The sequence below is a fragment of the Macrobrachium nipponense genome, chromosome 45, assembly GCF_015104395.2.
Source record: "Macrobrachium nipponense isolate FS-2020 chromosome 45, ASM1510439v2, whole genome shotgun sequence".
NCBI classification, from domain to species: domain Eukaryota; kingdom Metazoa; phylum Arthropoda; class Malacostraca; order Decapoda; family Palaemonidae; genus Macrobrachium; species Macrobrachium nipponense.
Genome location: NC_061105.1, coordinates 51,708,826 through 51,734,811, shown reverse-complemented (window position 1 = coordinate 51,734,811; position 25,986 = coordinate 51,708,826). Strand labels below are relative to the sequence as shown.

The window sequence follows — 25,986 nt, the reverse complement described above, 5'->3', positions numbered from 1 at the left end:
CGTGCGGGCATGTGGTTTGCCGCTCGCATGCCGGATGTGCGTTCCTTGTGGACTCCTTGCTGGTATGGCACTCGGAGGGGTGCGAGGTCTGTTATGCATTAGTAAGAGACCTCACTACTGAGTCGGTACGTACCATTCTCCTAATGATACAATGAGAAATACAATGAATAAAATTCACATGGATATATACTAGACTAAGTAATTTAGTATCTAGGTTAGATCATGATGTAACTATCTCTTACAGACCCCGCAAGCTGTCAAGGATTCGACGTTGGCTACCCTCAAGGTCTGGTTTGGAGGATTTGGCAGGAACGTCAAGTCCAAGCAGCCCTACATGCTGTCTGAGGAGCTGGCCTCGCTCATATACCCTAACGCCAAGAGGTCGGCAGCTGTAGCGGCAGACTTGGCGGCCCCTATCATCGCCATGATCCGAGAGGAGACCCAGGCCCTGCCGGAGGACCCGGAGGGTTTTGGCCAAGAGGTGGCAGCCATGAACTTGGACCGGGACCCCATGGTTGTCGACAACCAGGGCGAAGGTAAGGATGCAGGTGAGGCAGGTAGTACACGGGCTAAAGGCCTATCCTTTAGCCCGTCACAATCTTCTACTACTTCCTTCCAGGGATTCACCGGTAAGCCCAAGACTGTTAGGGACAAGTCGGGCTTGGTGATCCCTAAAGTCAAACCCACTAGGGACATTATGACGGCTATTAAGAAGTCCCTACCAAAGGCTAAGCCTAAGTCAAACCACGCCAGCACGTCATCGGCTCCCAAGCCGGTGGCGGACTTGGCAAGAGCTACTCACCCACAACAGGGGTCGAGAGCAAGAGGTCCTAAAGCCAGACCCCAGGAACCTTGCTTCGACCCAGCGGTTTTCTCCACCATGATGATACAGCAAATGGGGGGACCTGGTGCAAACCAAGTTCCAGGAGATTTCATCTCAACTGGCCTCGAAACGTCGGGACAGTCTTTTCAGTCCCTGACTGAAAGGCTAAGGAACCAGGAGACCTTGATGGCAGGGCTCCAGGAAAACTTGATGGCAGGACAGCTCCAGCCCGTGCATGCACAGCAACCCCTGGCAATGCCGGACTCGTCGAAGCTACCGCCTTTCAAGAATAACAACCCTTGGAGGCCAGCAGCATACGCCCTGTTCTCGGAGGGTATGCTGATGATTGAAGGATGTGGAACCCAGCCAGTAGAGGATTTTGAATTCTACCCGCCGGGTCTCCAGTTTCCCTTCCAGGGCTATGCCGGACTGACAGAGGAGGCACTAATAAGAGAGGATAAGGTCCCGAAGGAAACGGTTATCTTCCTTAGGGACCAGGCCCAATTAGCCTGGGTCCGGACCTTTACAGAATGGGAGTGTGTCAACACAAAGTTAACACCCCATAAGAGCCCCTTCACAATGTTCGTGGTGAGTGACAACACTCCTACCCCGTGCATCTCAAAAGTGGCTGAGCTGACACTGCAAGCGGCCACGGAGGGAGAACCAATGCCTCAACTCCGGGAGACAGGCTTGCCTTCCCTTCTGCTCCATGGAGGCATGGAATGTTGGGTAGATGCCCCAGCAACCCTTTCGGTGGGTAAGCTCAGTCCAGACCTTGCAACCACACAGTTCAGCGAATGCCTACCTAGGCTTCCAGAAGCCATGGTAAAGGCTGAGTACGAGGCAAGGTGCAGGCTGAGCAGGTCCCTCAATTCCGCCACCATGACAGAAATGACTTCCCTGGTATACGAGGATGAACCGCTCTTCAAAATCCTGACGAAGTCATTTCTTCACACCGTACAGTGCGATCTATATGACTTCGCGGTGGCTAGGAGGAACTGCAGGAAGCACGTCTTGGCGGATGCTTCCATCAGGCACGAGCCGAATAGGCTCATCAAATCTTCGATCTGGGGACCAAAACTGTTTCCGGAGACCATTGTAAACGAGGTCCTTGGGGAAGCAGCTAGAGTCAACCAGAGTTTAAGGATACGCTGGGGACTCATCACCAAGAGGAAGTTTGAATCCTCCGGAGCACATCCTAGGGGCAAGAAGAGGGCAAGGAAGTTCCAACCCTTCCACACCAACCAACCTCAAGCTGTGGTACAGGCTGTCCCGGTAACCCAGCTGAACCAACCCTCTACCTCAAAAGCCCAACCCCAACAGCAATTTGTGCTACTGAGCCAACCCCCTCAGCAGCCCCAGAGCTCGGCCACCTTTACCGCCTCCCCAGCTTTCAACGCTACCTTTGAAACCCAAGGGGTGTTTCAAGGGTACAACAGGTTTGCCAGAGGTAGCCGAGCCAGAGGAGCTTTCCGGCACAGGGCCGGTGGAAGAGCCTCCGCCTGAGGCAGAGGCTTCCTGGGTAACCGGGGAAGTTGGCCATCTGTTAGCCATGAGACTCCCCAGATAGGAGGGAGGCTGTACCTCTTCCGGAACCGTTGGAGGTTCAGCAATTGGGCCCACAGTACTGTATCAAAAGGTCTGGGATGGAGTTGGAAAGAAGGGCCTCCTCCATCAACCAGCTTTTACCAAAATCCAATGGCGGACTTAATAGAGTATACCCAAGACCTTCTTCAAAAGAAGGCAGTGATAGAAGTCAAACACTTGAAATTTCAAGGGCGTTTGTTCAGTGTTCCAAAGAAAGACTCAAACAAGCCAAGAATAATCCTAGACATGTCCCATCTGAACTCTGAACTCAGACGCCGAAGAATGCCGCAAAGCAACGGACAAAGTGATAAGTTTTCTGGAATACTTGGGATTCCAGATAAACAGAAACAAATCCCGGCTGACTCCGGCACCATGCTTTCAGTGGTTAGGAATACAATGGGATCTGAACTCGTACCAATTATCAATCCCGCCGGTGAAGCACAGGGAGATAGCGAAGGCGACAAGACAGTTCCTCAAAGGCAAACAGACGTCTCGACGGAACCAAGAAAGAATCTTAGGTACACTTCAATTCGCGTCAGTAACAGACGTTCTATTTAAAGCCAAACTGAAGGATATAAACCGGGTCTGGCGGACCAGAGCAAACAGCAAATCTCGGGACAGAGTTTCCCGGATCCCGCCGATATTACGAAAGAGACTCCGTCCCTGGACAGAAGTCAAGAGCCTGGCAAAATCGATACCATTACAGTTCCCTCCACCAGCCCTAGTGGTTCACACGGACACCTCCCTAAGCGGCTGGGGAGGATACTCCTAGCACGGAAAAGTACAAGGGTCATGGTCGGTAACATTCCGCCAGCTCCATATCAATGTACTGGAAGCCATGGCAGTATTTCTGACCCTGAAGAGACTCTCTCCAGCGAAGAGAATCCACATCAAACTCGTATTAGACAGTGCAGTGATAGTCCACTGCATAAACAGAGGGGGTTCCAAATCGAGCCACATAAATCATGTGATGATAGCGATCTTCTCCTTGGCAGCAAAGAACAAGTGGCTCCTGTCAGATACTCACCTGGCAGGAGTAAGGAATGTGGTGGCAGACGCACTATCAAGGACAACTCCGCTGGAATCGGAATGGTCCTTAGACGAAAAATCATTCAATTGGATCTGCCATCAGGTGCCAGGGCTTCAAGTAGACCTTTTTGCCACAGAATCCAACCACAAGCTACGATGTTATGTGGTCCCCAATCTGGACCCTCTGGCTTATGCCACAGACGCTATGTCAATAGACTGGAACACTTGGAAGAGGATTTATCTATTTCCTATTCTCCAATAAATCTACTATTGAAAGTCCTGAACAAACTCAGGTCTTTCAAAGGGCTGATTGCGCTAGTAGCTCCCAACTGGCCCAAGAGCAATTGGTTCCCGCTACTGGTGGAGTTGGGACTCCGCCCCCAGCGGATCCCCAACCCAAGACTGATGCAGTTGGTACAAACGCGGACTGTGGCCGCTTCCTCAGGGATTCAGAATGCCCTAACTTTATGGACTTCATGAAGTTTGCGGCGCAGAAGGATGCTAATATTGATCCCCTAAACACCCTATTCCTGGAATCAGACAAATGAGAGTCTACACTGCGTCAATATGATTCAGCAGTTAAGAAGCTAGCCACCTTTCTAAAAGACTCTAAGGTACAGACGATGACTACGAATCTGGCAGTTACCTTTTTTAGAACCCTATTCGAAAAAGGCCTAGCAGCTAGTACTATTACTACAACCAAATCTGCCTTAAAGAAAATATTCCAATTTGGATTTAATATTAATCTGACAGATTCATATTTCTCATCTATCCCCAGAGCTTGTGCTAGACTAAGACCAGTGAATAGACCTCAGACGGTCTCCTGGTTTTTAAATGATGTACTTTAGCTAGCTTCAGACACTATCAACGAATCATGTCCTTATATAACCCTTCTCAGGAAAACATTATTCCTAGTAAGTATGGCCTCAGGAGCCAGAATATCTAAGCTGTCGGCCCTTTCTAGAGAACCAAATCACATTGATTTCCTCCCATCTGGAGAAGTTCTGATTTTACCAGATCGCAAATTCTTGGCTAAAAACGAGGATCTACAAAATAGGTGGTCCCCATGGAAGATTGTCCCACTTCCACAGGATCTATCTCTATGTCCAGTAAACACGCTGAGATCCTATCTAAACAGAACTTCCAAAAAGTCTTCAGGCCCTTTATTTATTAGAGAGAATGGTGGAACCATCTCCCTAAAAGCAATCAGACAACAAATTCTGTATTTTATCAAACAAGCCAATCCGGAATCAATTCCGCATGTGCATGATATCAGAGCAGTAGCTACCTCAGTTAATTACTTTCATCACATGAACTTCGATGATCTTAAAAAATATACGGGCTGGAAATCACCGACAGTATTTAAACGCCACTACCTAAAATCCTTAGAGGCCCTTCAATACCCGGCAGTGGCAGCAGGGAACATGGTTTCCCCTGACACAGCCTAGCCATGGTAAAATAACTAGTCTTAATAGCCTATATCTCTCTTTAGTTCTTTCTCTCCTACTTGCCTCGCTAGCATTCTTATCCTTTACCTTGGTTGTTTACCTGGATTGCACAATTGACCTTGGTTTTCACTTGGATTGCACATTGGATCTACTCCTGTATTGTACATACTGATATTGTCTGTATATATAAATATCCTGTAATTGGGTGTTGGATTTAATCTGAACTTACCAGAATTTTGATTGTATAACTTTATATTTATTTATTATGGTAAGGACAATAGATTTAAGGAAATTATTAAGATTACTGTAGAATTAAGAAACTTTATTAAAGTACTGTAGAATTAATTACAATTCTTTAATTTTTCCTTCCAGTAACTTATTTACACTAGATTACCAAGCTGGTGGGGCCAATTCTCTTGTTACTATTTCACGGGACGACACAGGTTAGGCCCAGAAAAGGGATTTTGACAAAGGAAAAATCTATTTCTGGGCAGTGACCTGTGTTGCCCAGTGAAACCCATCCCTTTATCTTCCTCACCCTATCTGGCCCGAGCTTGGGTGCTATTCACAGGAATGGCAGACAGGACACTAGTAGTAGCAGTAGCGGGCGATAGATGGCCTGGAACGGCTCCTCTGTAGAACGGATGATATTGAGAAAGGAAGAGACTAATTGGCAGGGGACCTCTGATAGTGGTTTCACACGCCCCAGTTTCCATACCGACACCCTTAATTAAGGGTGAGCGAGCCAGGAAACTCTGGCATAACCATATAGCTTTTTCTCTTGTATATTTAGCAATATTTATACCTTAGAGTGCTATAGGAACATTTCACTGGGCGACACAGGTCACTGCCCAGAAATAGATTTTTCCTTTGTCAAAATCCCTTTTTGGTGTCATTCTTATGCCAAATGAGTGTTGTAGGCGTTGTAACCCTGGACATGCATCGTAACCCTGGAATAATTTCTGATGAATATAATAGAAAAGCGCCTTAACCTTGGAACGCCGTAAGCCGAACCCGTCGAAACCCGGGGATTGCCCGTAAATAATAATAATTTTTTACAGTGAACCTCACCTAATGTTAAATTAGCTCATATCTCCTGCTCCAAAAGGTGAGTCAGCGTTCAAGCAAAAAAGATAGCTTGGCTGACCCGGAAGACTGTCTGGTTCACCTGTTTCTCCACCAGGTGTGTTCGGACATTTTAAGGTCTACTCAGAATTCTCCTTACCGCCATTGTGCATAGGTGATTTTTTCCACAGAGAAGTATTCACTAATCACTTTATTTTCATTTTTATGACTAAATGCACTTTTTGTGATAAAACTATTAACCCTCTTACGCCAATTGGACGTATTAAATGTCGACATAAATTGTCCCCTGGGTGCCGATTGGACGTATTAAACGTCGACATAAAAAAGTTTTTTTAAAAATTCGCGGAAAAATACATATAGGCCTACCAGCCGAAAACTTTTGAATCACGCGCCTTGGGGGATGCTGGGAGCTCACAGATCAAGGCGTTGTTTTGTTTACAATCGTTACGCAGGCGTGCAAGTGTGAATTTCTTTCTTATCGCACTAAAAAGTATCAGTGACACATCTCAGAAATTATTTCGTCACTTTGACATAATTTTTGCACCGTTTTAAATTAGCTGTTACATGGAGTATTATATATGAAAATGTGCGCAATTTTATGTAGAGTACAACAAAAAAATACTCATGATTGTACCTTTTATCAGTTTTGAAATATTTTCATATAAATAACGATGTACCAAAATTTCAACCTTCGGTCAACTTTGACTGTACCGAAATGGTCAAAAAACGCAATTGTAAGCTAAAACTCTTATATTCTAGTAATATTCAATCATTTACCTTCATTTTGCAACAAATTGGACGTCTCTAGCGCAATATTTCGATTTATGGTGAATTTTTGAAAAAAACTTTTTCCTTACATCCGTGTGGTAACTCTTCTGATAAATTTTTTTATGCGATTGTCATAATGTTTGCACCATTTTAAATTTACCGTTACATAAAGTTTTATATATGGAAATTTGTGCAATTTCATGCACAATACAATTAAAAACAACCCATGGTTGTAGCTTTTATCAGTTTTGAAATATTTTCATATAAATAACGATGTGCCAAAATTTCAACCTTCGGTCAAATTTGACTCTAACAAAATGGTCGAAAAACGCAATTGTAAGCTAAAACTCTTATATTCTAGTAATATCCAATCATTTACCTTCATTTTGCAACAAATAGGAAGTCTCTAGCACAATATTTCGATTTATGGTAAATTTAGGGAAAAAAAAAAATTTCCTTATGTCCGCGAGGTAACTCTTCCGAAAAAAATCATAAATTTTTTCGTGCGATTGTCGTAATGTTTACACCATTTTAAATTAGCTGTTACATAAGGTTTTATATATGAAAATGTGCGCAATTTTTTTGTAGAATACAACAAAAAGTGATTGAAGGTTGTAGCTCTTCTCATTTTCGAAATATTTGCATATAAATCACGATAAATAGAAAAAAAACCACGTTCGGTCAAATTTGACTACCGAAATAGTCGAAAAATGCAATTGTAAGCTAAACCTCTCACAGTCTAGTAATATTCAGTCATTTATCTTCATTTTGCAACAAATTGGAAGTCTCTAGCACAATATTTAGATTTATGGTGAATTTAAAAAAAAAACTTTCCTTCCCTCTGCGCGCGGATTCTCCGCCGCAAATCTCCGAAATGCGTACGTCGCATTATCGTTATACTTGCTCCATTTCTTATTAGGCGTTTCATAGAGTTTTATATATGAAAATGTGTGCAATTTCATGTAGAATACAACAAAAACTAATTGAAGGTTGTAGCTTTTCTCATTTTTGAAATATTTGCATATAAAAAAAATATATAAAAAAATTCGACATTTGGTCAACTTCAACTCGTCTGAAATGGTCAAAAACTACAATTGTAAGCTAAAACTCTTACAGGATAGTAATATTCAATCATTTATATTCATTTTGAAACAAATTGGAAGTCTCTAGAACAATATTTAGATTTATGGTGAAATTTTGAAAAAAAAAACAATTTTTTTACATCCGCGAGTTACGAATTCATGCATCATTTTGTGATAATATTTTCTCTGTGTTGCTTTGATCGTTTTACAATGTGTTAGATACCAAAATGATAGCAATTTAGTGTACAATAGAACTAAAAAAAATTAACTCGTTAGCTTTAACCGTTTTGCTCACAGCGTAATTTGAATACAATTATATATCAAATTTTGTTTTCACGCTATCATATATCGCATTATTTATATGATAATGATATTTTTTTCATTTCTGATGGTTGCATACTAAACTTCAGGCAATGACAAAAAAAATGAGCCAAAAATGAACTCTTAATCAAGAAAACTAAGAGCAAAGGAACTCTTAATCTTGAAAACTAAGAGCGCTGTGATTTTTTGAAAAAAATATTTTTTCTGCTTCGGCGCTCACTCCAAGACCGCCTCGGCATACGGGAGACGATTTTTATTATGCCCCTTCGGCGTAAGAGGGTTAAAATATTCAGGTATGCTAAGCATTTTTAGAGTGGTTTTATTGTGTTTGAACTTTCAAAATAGGTACTAGTTCTATGCATTTCACAGGGGATTGTGGTACTCATACCAAGCAAGTACTAGGGGGCAACTATTGCAGTTTTATTTTCCTAGTATGGATGTCTTTCACTGGAAGCAAAACCAATAACATCAGGATGTGTAGGAATGATTTTTGTGTAAGTAGGATGTTGAAATTTAAAGTATGTAGATTAACATTTGGTTGTTCGTGTACGATATACATAGTACAAATCATTGGTCCTTTACATTAGGAATTACTTTCAGCGGAGCTGGAAATGGCTGCTGAACTTTTCAAACAGTGGTTAGGCAGTTAACTACTGTCCAGTAGGCGGGAGGCCTGCCTGCCCTGATGTAAACTTTCCAATTTGCTTTTGGCCATTGTGCTATGCAGATGTGTATTTTCACTCACTGCCCTAACTGGTGTTGAGCTGGTTTTTCCTGGTGGGTTCTTTTCTTTGCTTTTGCTTTGTGTACAGTTGACCCCATATTCCAGGGTGGTTATGGGACCACAACCCCCATGATTACTGAAATTCCGCGATATATTGGAACATTCCTCTAATAATGCTTATATATAATACCCTATTGTGTGATTGGCTCCTTCCAGCCAATATAGCTGCTGTTATGGAGAGAGAGAGAGAGAGAGAGAGAGAGAGAGAGAGAGAGAGAGAGAGAGAGAGAGAGAGAGAGAAGCAGTGAAATGAGTACATACCCTAAACTAAAATGCTTATAACTGCTTTTTTTGGTAGTTCAAACAAAAATATACCTAAATTTATTATCCCACAAAACACTTTGATATCATTTCAAAGTCATCTTAGGCTTTTATCCTTAAATATATTTGGCTCATATATGTTCATGCTACACCTTGTATAACGAGGCCGCACTGTGAGGTTATTTAGACCTGTGATGATATACGCAAGTATCTTGTGGTATACTTCCCATCCTCGTCTGCGATTGCGATGATAATTTCTGTCAGTATCTTCTTTTGTGCAAAGGCGGAGATGTTTCAAACTCATGATGATAACTTAACAACGGTATATTTGCAAAACTACATCTCTTGAGTAGAAGGCAAGAAGGTAGTTAGGAGAACCTGATTCTAGGAGGGAAAGTAGAGTTCTAAGTTACAATGCATTTACAAAGGTATAGGAGAGCACAGCTTAGCTCAGCATACATAACATACAGACAGACGAACATGTGAGAGGAAGTCACGTAGGCGTCTGGGCTATAGGTCAATAGGTTTTCAGGCGAAGCATGTGACCTCTTTGACACAATCATGGATTTGATTATCACAGGCAAATGCAAACCAGAGCGCTGCTGATTCAATACATCCAGCCTAGCTTGGTCCTGTTTATCATCTCTTATCACACTCCTTGTTATCTCAACAGTGACCTCTTGGGTCGTTAGTTTATTTATACATATGGAATATGTATTTTTAAATGTAACCCTTACATTAATTGCTCGGTCAGCTACAAAGCTAAACACTGAACATTAAACTTTGACTTGCATATGACTCAAAGGAGTGTGATAGAGAAATTAATGTGAATATATAGTTAACCCATAGTAACCAGCAAGTGGTTAAGGAATGATATGCAACTGATCATATAAAAAAAATCATATACTATATAGAAATACTCATAAGTAATGAATAATACATGGAAGATACAGATCCACGTATAAGATAAATGCATATGATATCATACTAATATTAAAGATAACATGTCATACATAATGATAGTTATACAGTGGTCCCCACGTATTCGCGGGGGATGCTTACCAGACCCCCCCGTGAATAGTTAGAACCCGCGAATGTTTGGAACCCCTATGAAAATGCTAAAAACAGCCTATTTTGTTAGTTAAAACTCAAGAAAAACCCACTAAAAATTTTCATACTTGTTTTTTTTAATAGTTTTATCACAAAAAGTGCATTTTAAGATTAAATTCATCAAAAAAACCAGGAATTTGTGGATATTCATCATAGAAAAATACCGCGAACACGCGAATTTTCCGCGAATAATGCAGGGAAACGTTCCCCAGAGAAATCTGTGAATGTGTGAGTCCGCGAATCTGGAGAACGCGAATACGGGGGGTCCACTGTATACTGTTAGTCACAAGAATATATATCCAACAGAAAGTACTAACGTACGGCTGATGATTACATGACACTAGAATTACATTCTAAAAATCATTAGAAATAAAATGGTACCCAAAATGTGACAAGATAAAAGGTAACTGATTAAGAATAGGTGCTACCTGATTAATATATACATGTATAAAATGATTCAAGTCAGATAATAGGTAACTGTTTAAGAATAATTGCTACCTGATTAATATATATACTATATGTATATAATGATTCAAATAAATTCAGATAAGTGTGCACATCATATAGATTCCTGGTGTGTACACACACAGACATATTGATTCATTGTAGAACTTCAATTGATTATACTAGGTGCGCTACCAGCTATATTGAATGGTAAATGATAATTAAGCTTCTCATACTTTACATATGGAATGCAATGTCACGGAGGTTCTTGTTACACATTTAGCCAGTGTTCAAACCATTTTTCACACAAATCACAATTCCAAACACTTCCCCCTGAGTCAAATGAAATGGCCAGTTTCAAGTGGCTCTAAAGTCAAATGCCTTTAGGGCTAATGGGTAAGTGTCAGGACGGGGTACGACGTTCTGTTGATGAACCATTCTTGTTTGCCTCAACCTATGCTAAGCAAATACATTAGTGGTGACGAAAACCACCACCAACACGCATGTCACAGCCAGCAGTGTGTAGAACCGTAGGTTCTCGCCGACAGGGTAAGCCCTTGAAGTGCGGTCCATGCCAGACAGTTTGGATAGTTGATGGGCCACTTTCGCGTTGTATGGAAGGGGTAAAGCTGGGATGATGGTACTCGACCAAGAAAAATTCGCGAAGTAAACTCGTTCCCTTATGATGGTGCTTACTCCACGGACCGTGTTGTTGGGCGTGCCTCCACTGCAGCCGTCCGCAGCGACGAACATCCGTGAAGAGGCCATTGATCTGTCCGGGCAAGCAACGTGAAACCCTGCTCTGTCGTATTGTATCCACGATCCGTTATTCAGCCTTTAAGCGAACTTATACTCGTCAAAAGGGTAAAGTTGTTTCAGACATCGTTCACGTGTGTGAGAGAGAGAGCCGTCTAGCACTAGACCTAACTCGCATGAATCACCTGATATATGGTGGAATTCAAAGGAGTCAGCTGTACAAACTTTATTACCCATGGCATATGAACAGTTAGTGAACCTATCCAGGTCTCTGATAACTGTAAATGTTTCCTTATTAGGGGAAATCAATACATGTCCCGTCAGATTAGATATTACTGGTAATGAGTTATTCATCATGAAAGTTGGAAACGGTGCAATTTTGTAAGATTGCCAGGCATCAGAAGAATTAAAAGGAATGGTAATCATGATCCTGTAATTCTCAACACTTATTGATATTAAGCTATAATAAAATTCTATCTTATGCGCGTCTAACAAAGGAATATAACCAAGTTTCTCTCGTCCGTTCTCTAAAGTTAATGTTAAATCTTTGATAGGCTAAAGATGTGGAGACAGAACACCCTTTGTAGCTAGCGTGACAGCTTCCACATAGTCTTTTGATTTTTCAATAAAACTGTAATATGCTAATGTTGCCAGCAGGTGTTGCACATCCATCATCTGATTGATATTACTGGAATGTTTGTTCACCAATGTCATAAGTTGATTAATTGATGATAATTGTTTACGAAGTTCGGAAAAAACTAATTCATTTTCATGTTGCAAAAATTCAATTCTCTTATTCTGATCATTAATCTTAAGACAATTCGAAATTCCTAAACCTAAACTTGCAACAGACCCAAAGACGTTAAGCGCCGCAAATATAAACAGGTTACGTCTTTCTAGGCTACTGTGTCTCACGGTCCACATAAACAGATCACGAGCCAAACATTCTGCTTCAGCAGTTTTGTTTTGCAAGTCGAATGATAACATTTCTGCAACACTTTAAGTTTGTGCCAGCAAAATCTCTGAATTAAAAGGAAAATGACGATGTAACTGATTCAATGATTCGGCAAACCGCGACAAGTCGCTTTTTAGGTTAATGACATCATATTCTGGCAGGAAAATTGCACGCAAATCAACTTCTAGAACTATATTGCTTGCTGTAATGAAAACGTCCTCTGTTCTTTCAATTATAGAGCCATGTGTAAAATGTATATTTTTTGTTTTAGCACTCTTCCCACACGACAAGAATGTCTGAACAAACAGTACCAATCTGAACAATATAAGCTTCATGTTGGAAACCTGCAATTAGTGAAATATATGTAATTACTCATGTTTTAATTAGCTACTTCTATACAAAACAGAAAAAGTATTTTCATACAAATATTATATATACAGGCGGTCCCCGGGTTACGACGGGGGTTCCGTTCTTAAGACGCGTCGTAACCCGAAAATCGCCGTAAGCCGGAACGACGTTCTTGAAAACATGTCCACAGGGGAAATTTCACTACTAATTTGCAATTTTTCTTAGGGCCGTATCTCTAAAATTATCACTAATTTACTTTTTTCATGTGCAACACTGTGTATTCACAAATTACTGTATATTTTCATTAAAATACAAGAGACAGAGAGAGAGAGAGAGAGAGAGAGAGAGAAATAACTCCTTAGGTTTCTAAGAATTGAAATGAACGTCTGTAGGCAACTTTTTCCACCCCCTCCCATAAATACATATATTTTCTCCAGAGAAGAGAGAAAGAGAGGACTGTGCAATTATGTTTGTCTGTCTATCAATTCTTTTGCTGAGAGAGAGCGAGAGAGATAAAAGGAAGAAATAGAAACACCAAATGTATGGACAAGTATCTTGTGGAGAGAGAGAGAGAGAGAGATTGTTTGAAAAGAGAGAAATGGAAGATATTGTATTTTAAAATACTCAGATATGAATTTTGTACTTATAGTATTATTATTGGAAAATATTAATGAAACTTATTACATTACACGTCCATGAAAATGATCTCATCCTCAGTAAGAGAGAGAGAGAGAGAGAGAGAGAGAGAGATTACATAAAACCATTAAATTCGTTGACCATGTATGGCATTGGTTAAGTTGAGTGTCATCGAGTTGAGTGGGGAAATTGATACCATTGACCAAAGCGAAGAAATTTCTTTTGAAATTATTTATCTATTATTACTACGGTTCTATTATTATTTATATTATTGAAAATAAATAAACACGTGCATCTACATAAAATTCTCTGATCTCAGTAAGAAAGAGGAATTTATCCTTACAAGTGAAATGGAAAGGTCATTTTCATCTCTTTAAAATACGACCATAATAATTTTGTAATTAAAGTTTTATTATTATTATTATTATTATTATTATTATATTAAATAACTGAAATTATCAATAAACATTTTACATACTAGTACCATAAAAATTCTTTCATCTCTGTAAAAGAGAGAGAGAGAGTGTTTATCTCTCTTTGTTTATAACGCTTCCAGCGAAAGAGAGGGAGGGCGTTACCACCATGACTCCTTATTATCTTGTGTGGCAAAAGAGAGAGAGAGAGTTAACCTTAATTAAAAGTGACATGGATAGATTAGTACGTATTGTATTTCTTTAAAATACTATCACATGAATTTTGTAATTACAGTTGTTATTATTATTATTATTATTATTATTATTTGAAAGTATTAAAAACAAATAGTACAAGTACGTAAAAAATATCGAGTCTCAGTAAATGAGAGAGAGAGAGAGAGAGAGAGAGGAGAGAGAGAGAGAGAGAGAGAGAGAGAGAGAGAGAGAGAGAGAGAGGGGGGGGGGAAAGGAAATGTCAGGAACACTGATTGCAACACTGCAGCTCTCCCCCAGCTCTTCCCCCTTTTGCTGTCACAGAACATGATATATATCTGACAGTTTTAGTACCTGGAAAGGTTACAGAGAAAGACTGGGATTTCCTTCACAGAGAAGACTGGGATTTCCTTCATTCTTCGATAATTTTTTAAATATAAGCTAAAATCTTACTAATTCACTATGGTATTTTCTTTAATGAATTGATATTATTACTGTATAAATTAATATTAATATTTGAAAATAGTAAATCATTTATTTATCATACTAAAAAACTTACATCTTTGTAGTATAGAGAGAGAGAGAGATAGAGAAAATTATAGTGATGCAAACATGAGCCATGCAAACATGAGCCACGGTATTATTCTTACATCAGTAGGTTGGGATATGTTTTGAACTTTTATCTGTTGGCCGTTAATATTTCTAAAATGCTAAACGGGCTGATGGACCCGGCGGCCCCGTGCGCCCTCCGCTGTCGGTTTAGGGGGCGCGCTCCAATACATGACCTTAGTGTGGTACTTTCGGTCACACTCCCCTATCCTGCAAAGAGCAACTTTGCAGAGACGACAGAAGAACCGGGTGTCTCTCCTTCTGCCATTCATATGGCACACCCGGCACCGTTTCTGCCTTCGCTCTTCTAAGGCCTCCAGTATGTGTTCCCCTGGCTGCAGCCGACACGCAGGGTTCACTACCCGACGAGAAGCGGTGATGGCGGGGCCGGCAGCAAGAGGGGCGTCGTCAGCAGGGGCGGCGGCAGGTCGAGCGAAGTTGTTGGCCCTCCTATCTGCCCCTTTCCTCTAGGGGCAGATCTGCAGCTCGGGGCAGGGGGTCAGTTATGGAAGGCCACTCATCGGGATCGAAGTTGATGAGGGCATTCCCGGCTACCTCTAGGAACTGTATGTGGGTCAACCTCGGAAGATTGTCACCGCGGTACCCACAGTACAGTATGTAGGCATTTTGGAGGGCCAACTGAAGGATGTATTTTGAGGAGCTTCTGTGTTCCACCTTCTGGTTCTCTGGCGAACAGGGATAGTACTGGATGAGCTGATCAAAGAGATCAACTCCTCCCATGTGCCTGTGTAGTGCCCAATGACAGTAGGCCGCTCGGTACGAAACTCCTCAAACACAACTCGGCCCTGTCGACGTGTCTTCTTCCGCTGTACGATCTCTTCTTGGATGGGTTCATGACTCGTCGTAATCATGGGGACGAGTCGGACACCCTTCCAACAGATGACGAAGACAGCGCCCTTCCGCCGTCACTCTGTCTCTCCTCTTGCCAGGTGTTGCGGATGACTAGCGAACCTCTTGAGGACATTCGGGGCCCCACGCACCAACCGAAGGGTACCACTGACGTGAACACCTGCTTCATACAGTTCCTGGCCAGGGATACGAGTTATAATAATTATCCATAAACAGGTGATATCCCTGGTTACGGAAACGTCCCACAAGGTTGAATACAGTGTCACGCAGCGTGGAGAAGACCCCGGTATACACTGAAAAGTCCACAAGCGTATCCAGTGTTGGCCTCTGTATGAGAAAGAATTTCACACCATATTTCTTTGGCTTCGGGGTTGGGGTTATACACTTTTATACTAAGACGTCCTTTGTAAGGCATCATCCCCTCATCCAAAGACAGGTTCTTTCCAGGAATCACGAGATTACTACACCGCTCACGGATATAATCCAACACTGTACGCACTAAAATGAGGCGATCACTGTTATTCCGCCGGGTATGGCCCTTTGGTTGAAGGCGTTGAAGTACCTGTCCATCGCCAGGAAATTATCACGGGACATAACGCCAGGCACATTCGGCAATACATAAAAAATAATTTCTCCTCCAATATTGCCTGACGTCGACAGCAGGTGTCATACCAAAAATAAATGTGGAGCCCCAAAAAATGTGCCATGTCAATGAGGTTGCAACCCCGCCAGTAATACGACAAGGTCGTCTTCAGCTCATACCGGCAGTACGAGCGTAGTCCACCGTCTCGTGTACAGGTATTCCAGCAATTCCCGCGTCAGGAAAAGCTGGATGAACCCCCAAAACAGTCAGGGGTAATGGTACGGTCATCCCAGGGGTTGCCGTGAAGGGGTGCATGTTAGGAGGGGTGGGGTCCTCCGTCCACCCTCGTCACTCTCCGACGACCGACCTTCACCTTGGCTGGCGCGACGAGCCGACCTTCTATGTGCCCGTGCGCGCACGATGCACACTACCCCCCCCCCCCCCCCTCCCCCCACCCCCCCCCCCCCCCCCCCGTTGGCCCATCACCCTCACTTAGGCCCTCACTTTCTGTATCGTCCTGCGATAAACTTGAGCCGGATCCCCACCCTCCCCCTCCTCCTCAGATTCCCCCTCTATGCACTGAACCCACTGAATTCGAGCTCACTTTCGGGATGTGAGCCTCGAACGGACATTGGGGGCAAATATTCATCCTCACTTTCATCGGGACTGATGTCCTCATCACTCGATGACCATCCGCCATCAAAATGAGGACTTGCGACATGTTCCCGATCAAGCTCCGAAAGATATTCGTCTATGTCCCATGGTTGGAGACCTCCCAAATGCCTACGAATGCCCCTAAGGACGCCCACATGCTTCCTAGGGGTAACCAAAGGCATACGATGTGTTCCCGAAACACTTTCAGCCACACGTGGCCGCACAGAACGGCCTTGAGGCACGGGGTCATGCTGGGTGCTTGGCCCCTCGCCAGCATCCAGGTCCAAAACTCGCCTTACACGTTCCCTTCCGACGGGTAAAACGCGCCTTTCACGGTTCACACGTCGTTAAGACATATCTAGGAATGTCCTGTAGTAATACAAATGCTCAAAGTCTCGCACAAGTCCAGAAAAACACGCTTTTCACGAAAGATCGCTCTCGGATGGTGCGCTACTGATGCTGGCTGGAGCGAGAAGAAGGGATATCGCGCATGCGCACCTGGGTCACGCTTCAAAACAAAACAAGGCCTTGATCCGTGAACTCCCAGCATTCCCCAAGGCGCGTGATTCAAAAGTTTTAGGCTGGTAGGCCTATAAGTATTTTTCCGCGAATTTTAAAAAAAACTTTCGTATGTCGACGTAAAATACGTCCAGTCGGCACCCGACAGACAATTTATCTCGACGTAAAATACGTCCAGTCGGCGTTTAAGGGTTAATAAATGTAAGTATACTCTTTCAAAGGGTTGGTTGGGCACGGGATAGGTACCCAAGCTGACAGGTGTCTTAGTGTGCCTTTTGTTTTCATGACAAGGGCGACAATTAGCTATGTGTTTTTTTATATCTGTAAGCATCGTATGCCAATAAAATAGTGATTTTGCTTTCTGTGACATGATAGAGAACCCTGGATGACCATGTAATGGATTGGAATGCAACCAGTTTAAGAAGATTGGTATAAGCGAAATTGGAACCACTACCTGGTCGTTAGTCACCTGCTGGGTGCTGCGGGTTTTCCTTGTCACGGACCTACACAGAATATTATCCTTGATTATATAATTCTGCTGCGTATACTTCAAATATTCCTTTTCTTTAGGATTCCCGTTCAAAGCATCTATTATTTTCTTTAACTGCTGATCTTTTCTTTGTTCAGTCTGTACTAGTTCAGTGCTCCAACCCAGGTCTTCCTGTTCAGATACAGTTTTAACAATAGGCACGGATGTTGATATATCTGCTAGTTCAGCTAATGGCTCCATACAAGATGGCGCAGGGTTGCGTGATAATGCGTCAGAAAACACGTCAGCAATGATATTTGCTTTCCCAGGTAGATATCCTATCCTTGCGCCAGAGTCTTGAATGATCATATGCCACTGAGTTCTTTTGGGACTGTGACTAAAGCCTTTAAAGAAGTCGGTGAGGGGCTTATGGTCAGTAAGAACCTTGACAGGATAGTCGTATATTATGAACTTAAAAAATGTACTAGTGAGTAAACAATAGCTAGCCCTTCCTCGTCTATTACTGCATATTTACTTTCAGAAGGTCTCAGTTTACGTGAATAAAAAGCTATAGGGAAGAACTGTTTGTCATATTGCTGAAGCAGTACCCCTCCTACCCCTTGGTCTGAGGTGTCAGTTGCAATAAAGAATTCCTTACTGAAGTCAGGGAATTTTAAGATAGGTGATAATTCCTCTTTCAAGGTATCGAGCGCCTGTTGATGCTTTTCAGACCATATAAAATCTATGCCCTTCTTCGTAAGATCGGTTAGTAGTTGCGTATAAAACGGCAGTAATACCCACTACAGCCTAAAAATTGCTGTATCCCCTTGACATTAGTAGGTATCAGAAAGTTACGGATTGCCGACACCTTATCGTTGACTACCTTGAGACCTTGACTAGACACCATAAAACCTAAATAGACTAGTTCTGTTTTGAAAAATTCACTCTTAGTTATCTTTACTCTTAAATTATGTTGCCTTAGTCTCTGTAGCACTAGCTCTAGTTTACGTAAATGTTCTTCTAAGGTATTAGAAAAGATTACAAGGACGTCCATATATGCATGTAGGGTATCCCCTAACAAGTCTCCGAACATTATATTAATCATTCTGGTGAATGTAATTGGGGCGCAACGTAAACCAAAAGGCATACGTAAAAATTCATAATGTCCCCTGGCTGTGCTGAAGGCGGTGTATGGGATACTCTCTTTTTCTAAAGGTATCTGGTGAAAGCCTTCAAGTAAGTCCAAACTGGTGAAATATTTGTTCTGTCCTAAAAAGGATAAAATATCGTCAGTACATGGCACTGGGAATCGATCGGGAATCGTTTCCTCATTTAAGCGACGGAAATCTACGCAGATACGCCAGGTTCGATCTTTTTTCGGTACAACGATTAAGGGGAAATTATAAGGGCTGTTCGATTTCCTAATGACTCCTTCTTCTAACATTTTACCTACTTCATCATTGATCTCATTCTGGAATTTCATAGGGAGTCGGTACGAAGGTACATAGATGACTTTATGCTTGTCTTTTAGCCGTATTTGGTGTTCAATGACATCCGTTTTTCCCAAAGATCCCTCGGTAGTGGAGAAAACATCATAATATTTAGTTAAAGGATAAAAAAATTTCTGCTGAATCTCCTCTTCTTGAATGTCTTTATTGATTTTACTTTTGATAGATTGTAAGAGGGATTCATCCACAACTGATTGAGCGTGATTAATTTCAGCAACGGTAAGAATGTGATACTTATAAACTTCCACATCCATGATGTGTTGACTTTTGTGGATCACTAGATTGGTATTCAAATGGTTACAGACCTCAATGTTAACTTGTTGCTGTGAATCAACAGTGTATAGTGCTTGTGTTACGGACAGTCTGTTAATTTTCAGAGTGTCGGAAAGGATTAACATTTCAGATCCCGGCAAAGTCTTATTTACACGCACTAATATATTCGAAGGTACGTTCGGCTCGAGAGTTTGCGTGCAAGCTGCTATTACGGGTGTGCAAGAATTCTGTTGGGTCACTTGAACAATGTCATGATTCATGAGACAAGTGATTGATTCCTCTATGTATGTTACTGTTTGATTGTTTGTCTCTTTTTTTTGTCCAAAACTGATTTTAAGGTGTTAGAAGATTTATAGAATTTTCCTTTGATATACACGCCGTGTTTGGCAGGGGCTAAGATAATGTTTTGAATGCCCATAGATGGGTATCCTATAATTACAGCTGGATACATATCAATGTTTTGTACAACTAAGGTATCGGCAAGCGTGCACTTGCCCACCTTGTACTGAATATGAGTTACTCCTACTACACTTAATTCATTATTTCCAATACCCGAGAGCTGTACTCCGGACTTCTCAATAGGGAATTTTGAAAGCAACATGTGATGAGTCCGCAAATCCATGATATTACGTGGACTACCGGAATAAAAAAACAGTGTGAAGGGTCGGTGCTCTAAATTTACGGCATGCAATGTAGGACGTAATTCATCTTTACTGATTATAGCATGTATATGGTGGAAGTCTACGGGAACCTGCACTGGTTTTTTAGATTCGGTCGTGTGGTTCATAGGAAAATTCTGGGTCTTGCATAGATCTTGTAGATGATTAAATTTGTTATTTGATTCAAAAGATGTTGATACGAATGACCCAACATCACTCTCTCCCCCGCTGGAGTTAATTACGTGGTATTTGGTTTGCTTTGCACACTCAAAAAATTTGACTGACTCTGTGAGTTTGGGTTCGACGGCCCGGGAACAGAATTTCCTGAACCTTGATTTGTTTGTTTATGATTTTGAACAGTAACGCTATGATTTTGAACAGCGTTACTGTTTGCCTGTTTCTTCTTATAGTAATGAGGATTTTTCTTCTTATTATCATTGGCAACAGGTTGTGTGGTTTTAGCATTATGTTGCTGTTGGTTATGAGAGAAGCAATGATTGTAAGAATGACTGGAGCTGTTATGAATTGAACAATAACGCGTTAGGCAGTCTGCAATCAAATGCCCTGCGCGCTTACAATTAAAACAAGTTACCCCTGGTGCGTTAGTATTGACAATATTTACTTGCTGTGGTTTACTTTCATTCTTTGCAAAAACTTGAGCAAGCAAGGGGTCCAGATCCATGCACTTAGAGATATGTTTCTTAATTTGTTTATATACGTCTAGCTCCGTACTGTCGGGCGATAGTTTCTTGTCAAAACAGCGTACCAAGGCTTCCGGCAACATAACTGTCAAGCAAGTTAAATATGTGAGCCTAATAAAATCTTTCACAGCCATGTTCCTCCCTGTAACCCAATTATGTTGTTTAAAGTTGAGTTGAGTCATAGAGATGAAATTAAGCGTATAACTCAAAGAATTCCAAGTTAAATTTGCCTCCAGGACCTTGAAGAGGAAAAATTATTGTCCTGAACCAAGTTAACCCTCTTACGCCGATTGGACGTATTAAACGTCGAGTCAAAATGTCTCCCGTATGCCGATTGGACGTATCGTACGTCGGCTCAAAAAGTTTTTTTTAAAATTCGCGGAAAAATACTTATAGGCCTACCAGCCAAAAACTTTTGTATCACGCGCCTTGGGGGATGCTGGGAGTTCACGGATCAAGGCGTTGTTTTGTTTACAATCGCTACGCAGGCGCGCAAGCGCGAATTTCTTTCTTATCGCACTAAAAAGTATCAGTGACACATCTCGGAAATTATTTCGTCACTTTGACATAATTTTTGCACCATTTTAGAGTATCCTTTACATGAAGTATTATATATGAAAATGTGCGCAATTTCATGTAAAATACAACAAAAAATACTCATGATTGTAGCTTTTATCTGTTTTGAAATATTTTCATATAAATAACGATAAGTGCAAAAATTTCAACCTTCGGTCAACTTTGACTCTAAGAGAAATGGTCGAGAAACGCAATTGTAAGCTAAAATTCTTATATTATAGTAATATTCAATCATTTGCCTTCATTTTGCAACAAATTGGACGTCTCTAGCCCAATATTCCGATTTATGGTGAATTTATGAAAAAAACTTTTTCCTCATGTTCGTGCCATAACTCTTCCGATAAATTTTTTTGTGCGATTGTCCTAATGTTTGCACCATTTTAAATTTGCCGTTACATAAAGTTTTATATATGGAAATGTGCGCAATTTCATGCACAATACAACAGAAAACAACCCATGGTCGTAGCTTTTATCAGTTTTGAAATATTTTCATATAAATGACGTTAAGTGCAAAAATTTCAACTTTCGGTCAACTTTGACTCTACCGAAATGGTCGAAAAACGCAATTACAAGCAAAAACTCTTGTATTCTAGTAATATTCAATCATTTACCTTCATTTTGCAACGACTTGGAAGTCTCTAGCACAATATTTTGATTTATGGTGAATTTATGAAAAAAAAAAAAAAAAATTTTCCTTACGTTCGCGCGGTAACTCTTTCGAAAAAATCAGAATTTTTTTGTGCGATTGTTGAAATGTTTGCACCATTTAAAATTAGCTATTACATAAATTTTTATATATGAAAATGTGCGCAATTTCATGTAGAATACAACTAAAAATGATTGAAGGTTGTAGCTTTTCTCTTTATTTGAAATATTTGCATATAAATCACGATAAATAGAAAAAAAAAACACGTTCGGTCAAATTTACTCTACCGAAATAGTTGAAAAACGCAATTGTAAGCTAAAACTCTTACGGCCTAGTAATATTCCGTAATTTTTCTTCATTTTGAAACAAATTTGAAGTCTCTAAAACATTATTGTGATTTATGGTGAATTTTTGAAAAGTATATTTACCTTCACTCCGCGCGCCGATTCGCGGCCGCAAGTCTCCGAAATACGTACATCGCATTATCCTAATATTTGCTCCTTTTCATATTAGCCTTTTTATAGTTTCATATATCAAAATGTGCGCAAATTCATGAAGAATACAATAAAAAATAATTGAAGGTTGTAGCTTTTTCCATCTCTGAAATATGTGCATATAAAAAAATATATATATAAAAATTTCGACATTCGGTCAAATTTAACTTGTCCGAAATGGTCGAAATCTGCAATCCTAATCTAAAACTCTTACAGTATCGTAATATTCAATCATTTGTCTTAATTTTGAAACAAATTGGAAGTCTCTAGAACAATATTTAGAATTACGGTGAATTTTTGAAAATAACATTTTTTTACGTCCGCGCGTTACGAATTCGTACATCATTTTGTGATAATATTTTTCCGGTGTTGCTTTTATTGTTTTACTATGTATTATATATCAAAAGGATTGAAATTTAGTGTACAATACAACGAAAAAAAAATTAACTCGTTAGCTTTGATCGTCTTTTGCACAGCGTGATTTGAATACAATTATCTATGATTTTTTTTTTTTCGCTACCATATATCGCATTATTTACATATGATAATGATATTATTTTTCATTTCTGATGATTGCATACTAAACTTCAGGCAATGAAAAAAAAATGAGCCAAAAATGAACTCTTAATCATCAAAACTAAGCGCGCTGTGATTTTTTGAAAAAATTATTTGTTCCGCTTCCGCGCTCACTCCAAACCGGCGCCGGCATACAGGAGAGGTTTTGATTTTTAGGGCTTCGGCGTAAGAGGGTTAATGTAACTTCCAGGTTTTTGAGTGTGTAGGTGTTCCCCTTGTATTTGTGTTTTTTCTGACCGATACGGTTCCTAGTGGTCTTACCAATATAACTGTATAGATACAAACGTCCACTGCGTAAACGCATATTCAATATAAGATAAGAAAAAGTGTTTTACGGATAATAACAGAGTCCCCCAAAATGATAAGATTAAAACAGATAATATGATAATGATATTTCTGGAGAACTTCTGGAAGAAAAAAGAAATTAGCAACAAAGATAATAAGGCCTGCTGGGCGAGAATCCAAGTTGAAGATAGATTCCTGCAAGAAAGGAAGATTAAGAATAACGTATAACTCGCTCCCAGGAATCCCAGGAATAATGGACGATCGATCTTGTGTAAGGAGAACACTCAGTCACACATCAGAATGAATAAAGAATTGTACTCAGCTTTGGTATATAAGAGGAAGATCTTGCTGTTTAGGTGACGTCACGGCCTTGGTTTTCGATGTTGCTTTTCCGCAGTGACCTGAATTCTCAGTTCGCGTATTGCTCGTCCGGTGTTTGTTTGTTGAATGATTCGTTTCCCATTGCCTTATTCATGGTAATCCGATGCTGCAGACACATCCGGTTTGTTTCTTGAAGTGCTGGAGACGCTCAGTAATGATGGTTCACCCTCTCGAATGATTATTAATGAGACGTTTCTTATGTTGCCATAAGAGATTTGAAGTTGCTTGAAGATTCTCTCGCCTTCGTTGACTTCTGATATGTTACATTTCGTCAGTCTTCGGATGATGTGGTTTAGTCCGATTCCGGGCAGCCAGCTATGTTGTCTTCCGTTGTCGTCTACCAGGTAAGCTGCCACCAATGTTCGTGCTACGCCTTGTATAACGAGGCCGCACTGTGAGGTTATTTAGACCTGCGATGTTATACGCAAGTATCGTGTGGTATACTTCCCATCCTTGTCTGCGATTGTGACAATAATTTCCAAGTCAGTATCTTCTTTTGGTATAAAGGCGGAGATGTTTCAAACTCATGATGATAACTTAACAACGGTATATTTGCAAAACTACATCTCTTGAGTAGAAGGCAAGAAAGTAGTTAGGAGAACCTGATTCTAGGAGGGAAAGTAGAGTTCTAAGTTACAATGCATATACAAAGGTATAGGAGAGCACAGCTTAGCTCAGCATACATAACATACAGACAGATGAACATGTGAGAGGAAGTCACGTAGACGTCTGGGCTATAGGTTAATAGGTTCTCGGGTGAAGCACTGTGACCTCTTTGACACAATCATGGATTTCATTATCACAGGCAAATGCAAACCAGGGCGCTGCTGATTCAATTCATCCAGCCTAGCTTGCGTCCTGTTTATCATCTCTTATCACTCTCCTTGTTATCTCAACAGTGACCTCTTGGGTCGTTAGTTTATTTATACATATGGAATATGTATTTTTAAATGTAACCCTTACATATATGCTTTTGAAAACTAATAAAGTTGCCCCTGAGAGTACGTACACAAAGGATATAAAGTTTAATTCACAGAACTAGGTTGTAAGAATATACAGTATCAGTGAACACCAAACTAAACTCAGTCATAAAAAAAAGAAGTGAAATCCCCTCAAAAAGCATCGGAGCTACAAGCTAATCTGTATCTAGCAGCGCTAAATCCTGCTGTGTGATTGGTTGGCTCTTCTGATCCTTGTAACCAATAATGTAACTGCTACAAGCCAATCAGCATTGAGTTAACATATCCTTTAATTATACTCTGCTGTGTGAATGCTATTTCTAACCCTTCCAGCATTTTTTGACATCCCTGACAGGTAGCTGCACCCCCACTTCAGTCGAGAACACTGGGAGAAAGACGAGGGAAAACATTTACGTATTTAGCTAAAATCTTACCAATTCACTATATTTTCTTGAAAGAATTGATAATTTGCTGTGTTTACATTAATATTACGTTAGAGCTCCAGTCGTCGATGCTAATCTGTTCCAGAAGAAGCAACGAGATGTGATTTAGTTGAAATCTGAATTAATTTTTCCCATAAGAAATAACTGAAAATCAATTAATCCATTCTTGACCACCAGTTATTACCCTAGTCTTGCCTTTTTATGCAAAACATTACGTGTAAATTACAATGAAATAAGTTCAGTGTTAAATAACATACCATATTAAATGCACTTTCTTCATTTTTTAATATATCTTCATTTTTAAATATATACTGTATCAAAATTACTGACCTATGTACGCCCAATGTGGCATGTTACCGATGGTTGACTGTGCGCCATAGGATAGGCTAGATACATAGTATCATGGTATGTATTGTAAGGGGTAGCCACAAATATTGATGCTAATAATAAAACATTGAAAATCAAGTCTCATAACCAAAGCAAATTAATAAAATGTTAAAAATAAGGCAAATTATGTCTGTTCAGAAACTTAGGAAAAATTACCAAAGATATGTCGCCAACTAGTGGCGTGTGCAGATGTAAACTAACCATCATACAGTTTACTAGAATGTTGTATACAAAATCACTTTAAAATATCTTTCAATATGTACATGTTATACAGTAGGGCATCGATAATCACGGGGGATAGGGCCCAGAACCCCCCGTGATAAATAAATA

General features: G+C 40.5%; 1 protein-coding gene across 1 annotated transcript in view; it reads left to right on the top strand.

Moving 5' to 3' along the window:
• The window catches only part of LOC135214166 (chondroitin sulfate synthase 1-like), a 53,177-nt gene extending 32,385 nt beyond the window's left edge, over nt 1-20,792 (top strand). Inside the window, exon 3 of the mRNA XM_064248237.1 lies at nt 20,656-20,792. Within this exon, the coding sequence (XP_064104307.1) occupies nt 20,656-20,670 (15 nt within the window). The 3' untranslated portion in view covers nt 20,671-20,792. The remainder of the gene's footprint in view (nt 1-20,655) is intronic.
• The last annotated feature ends 5,194 nt before the right edge of the window (nt 20,793-25,986 follow it).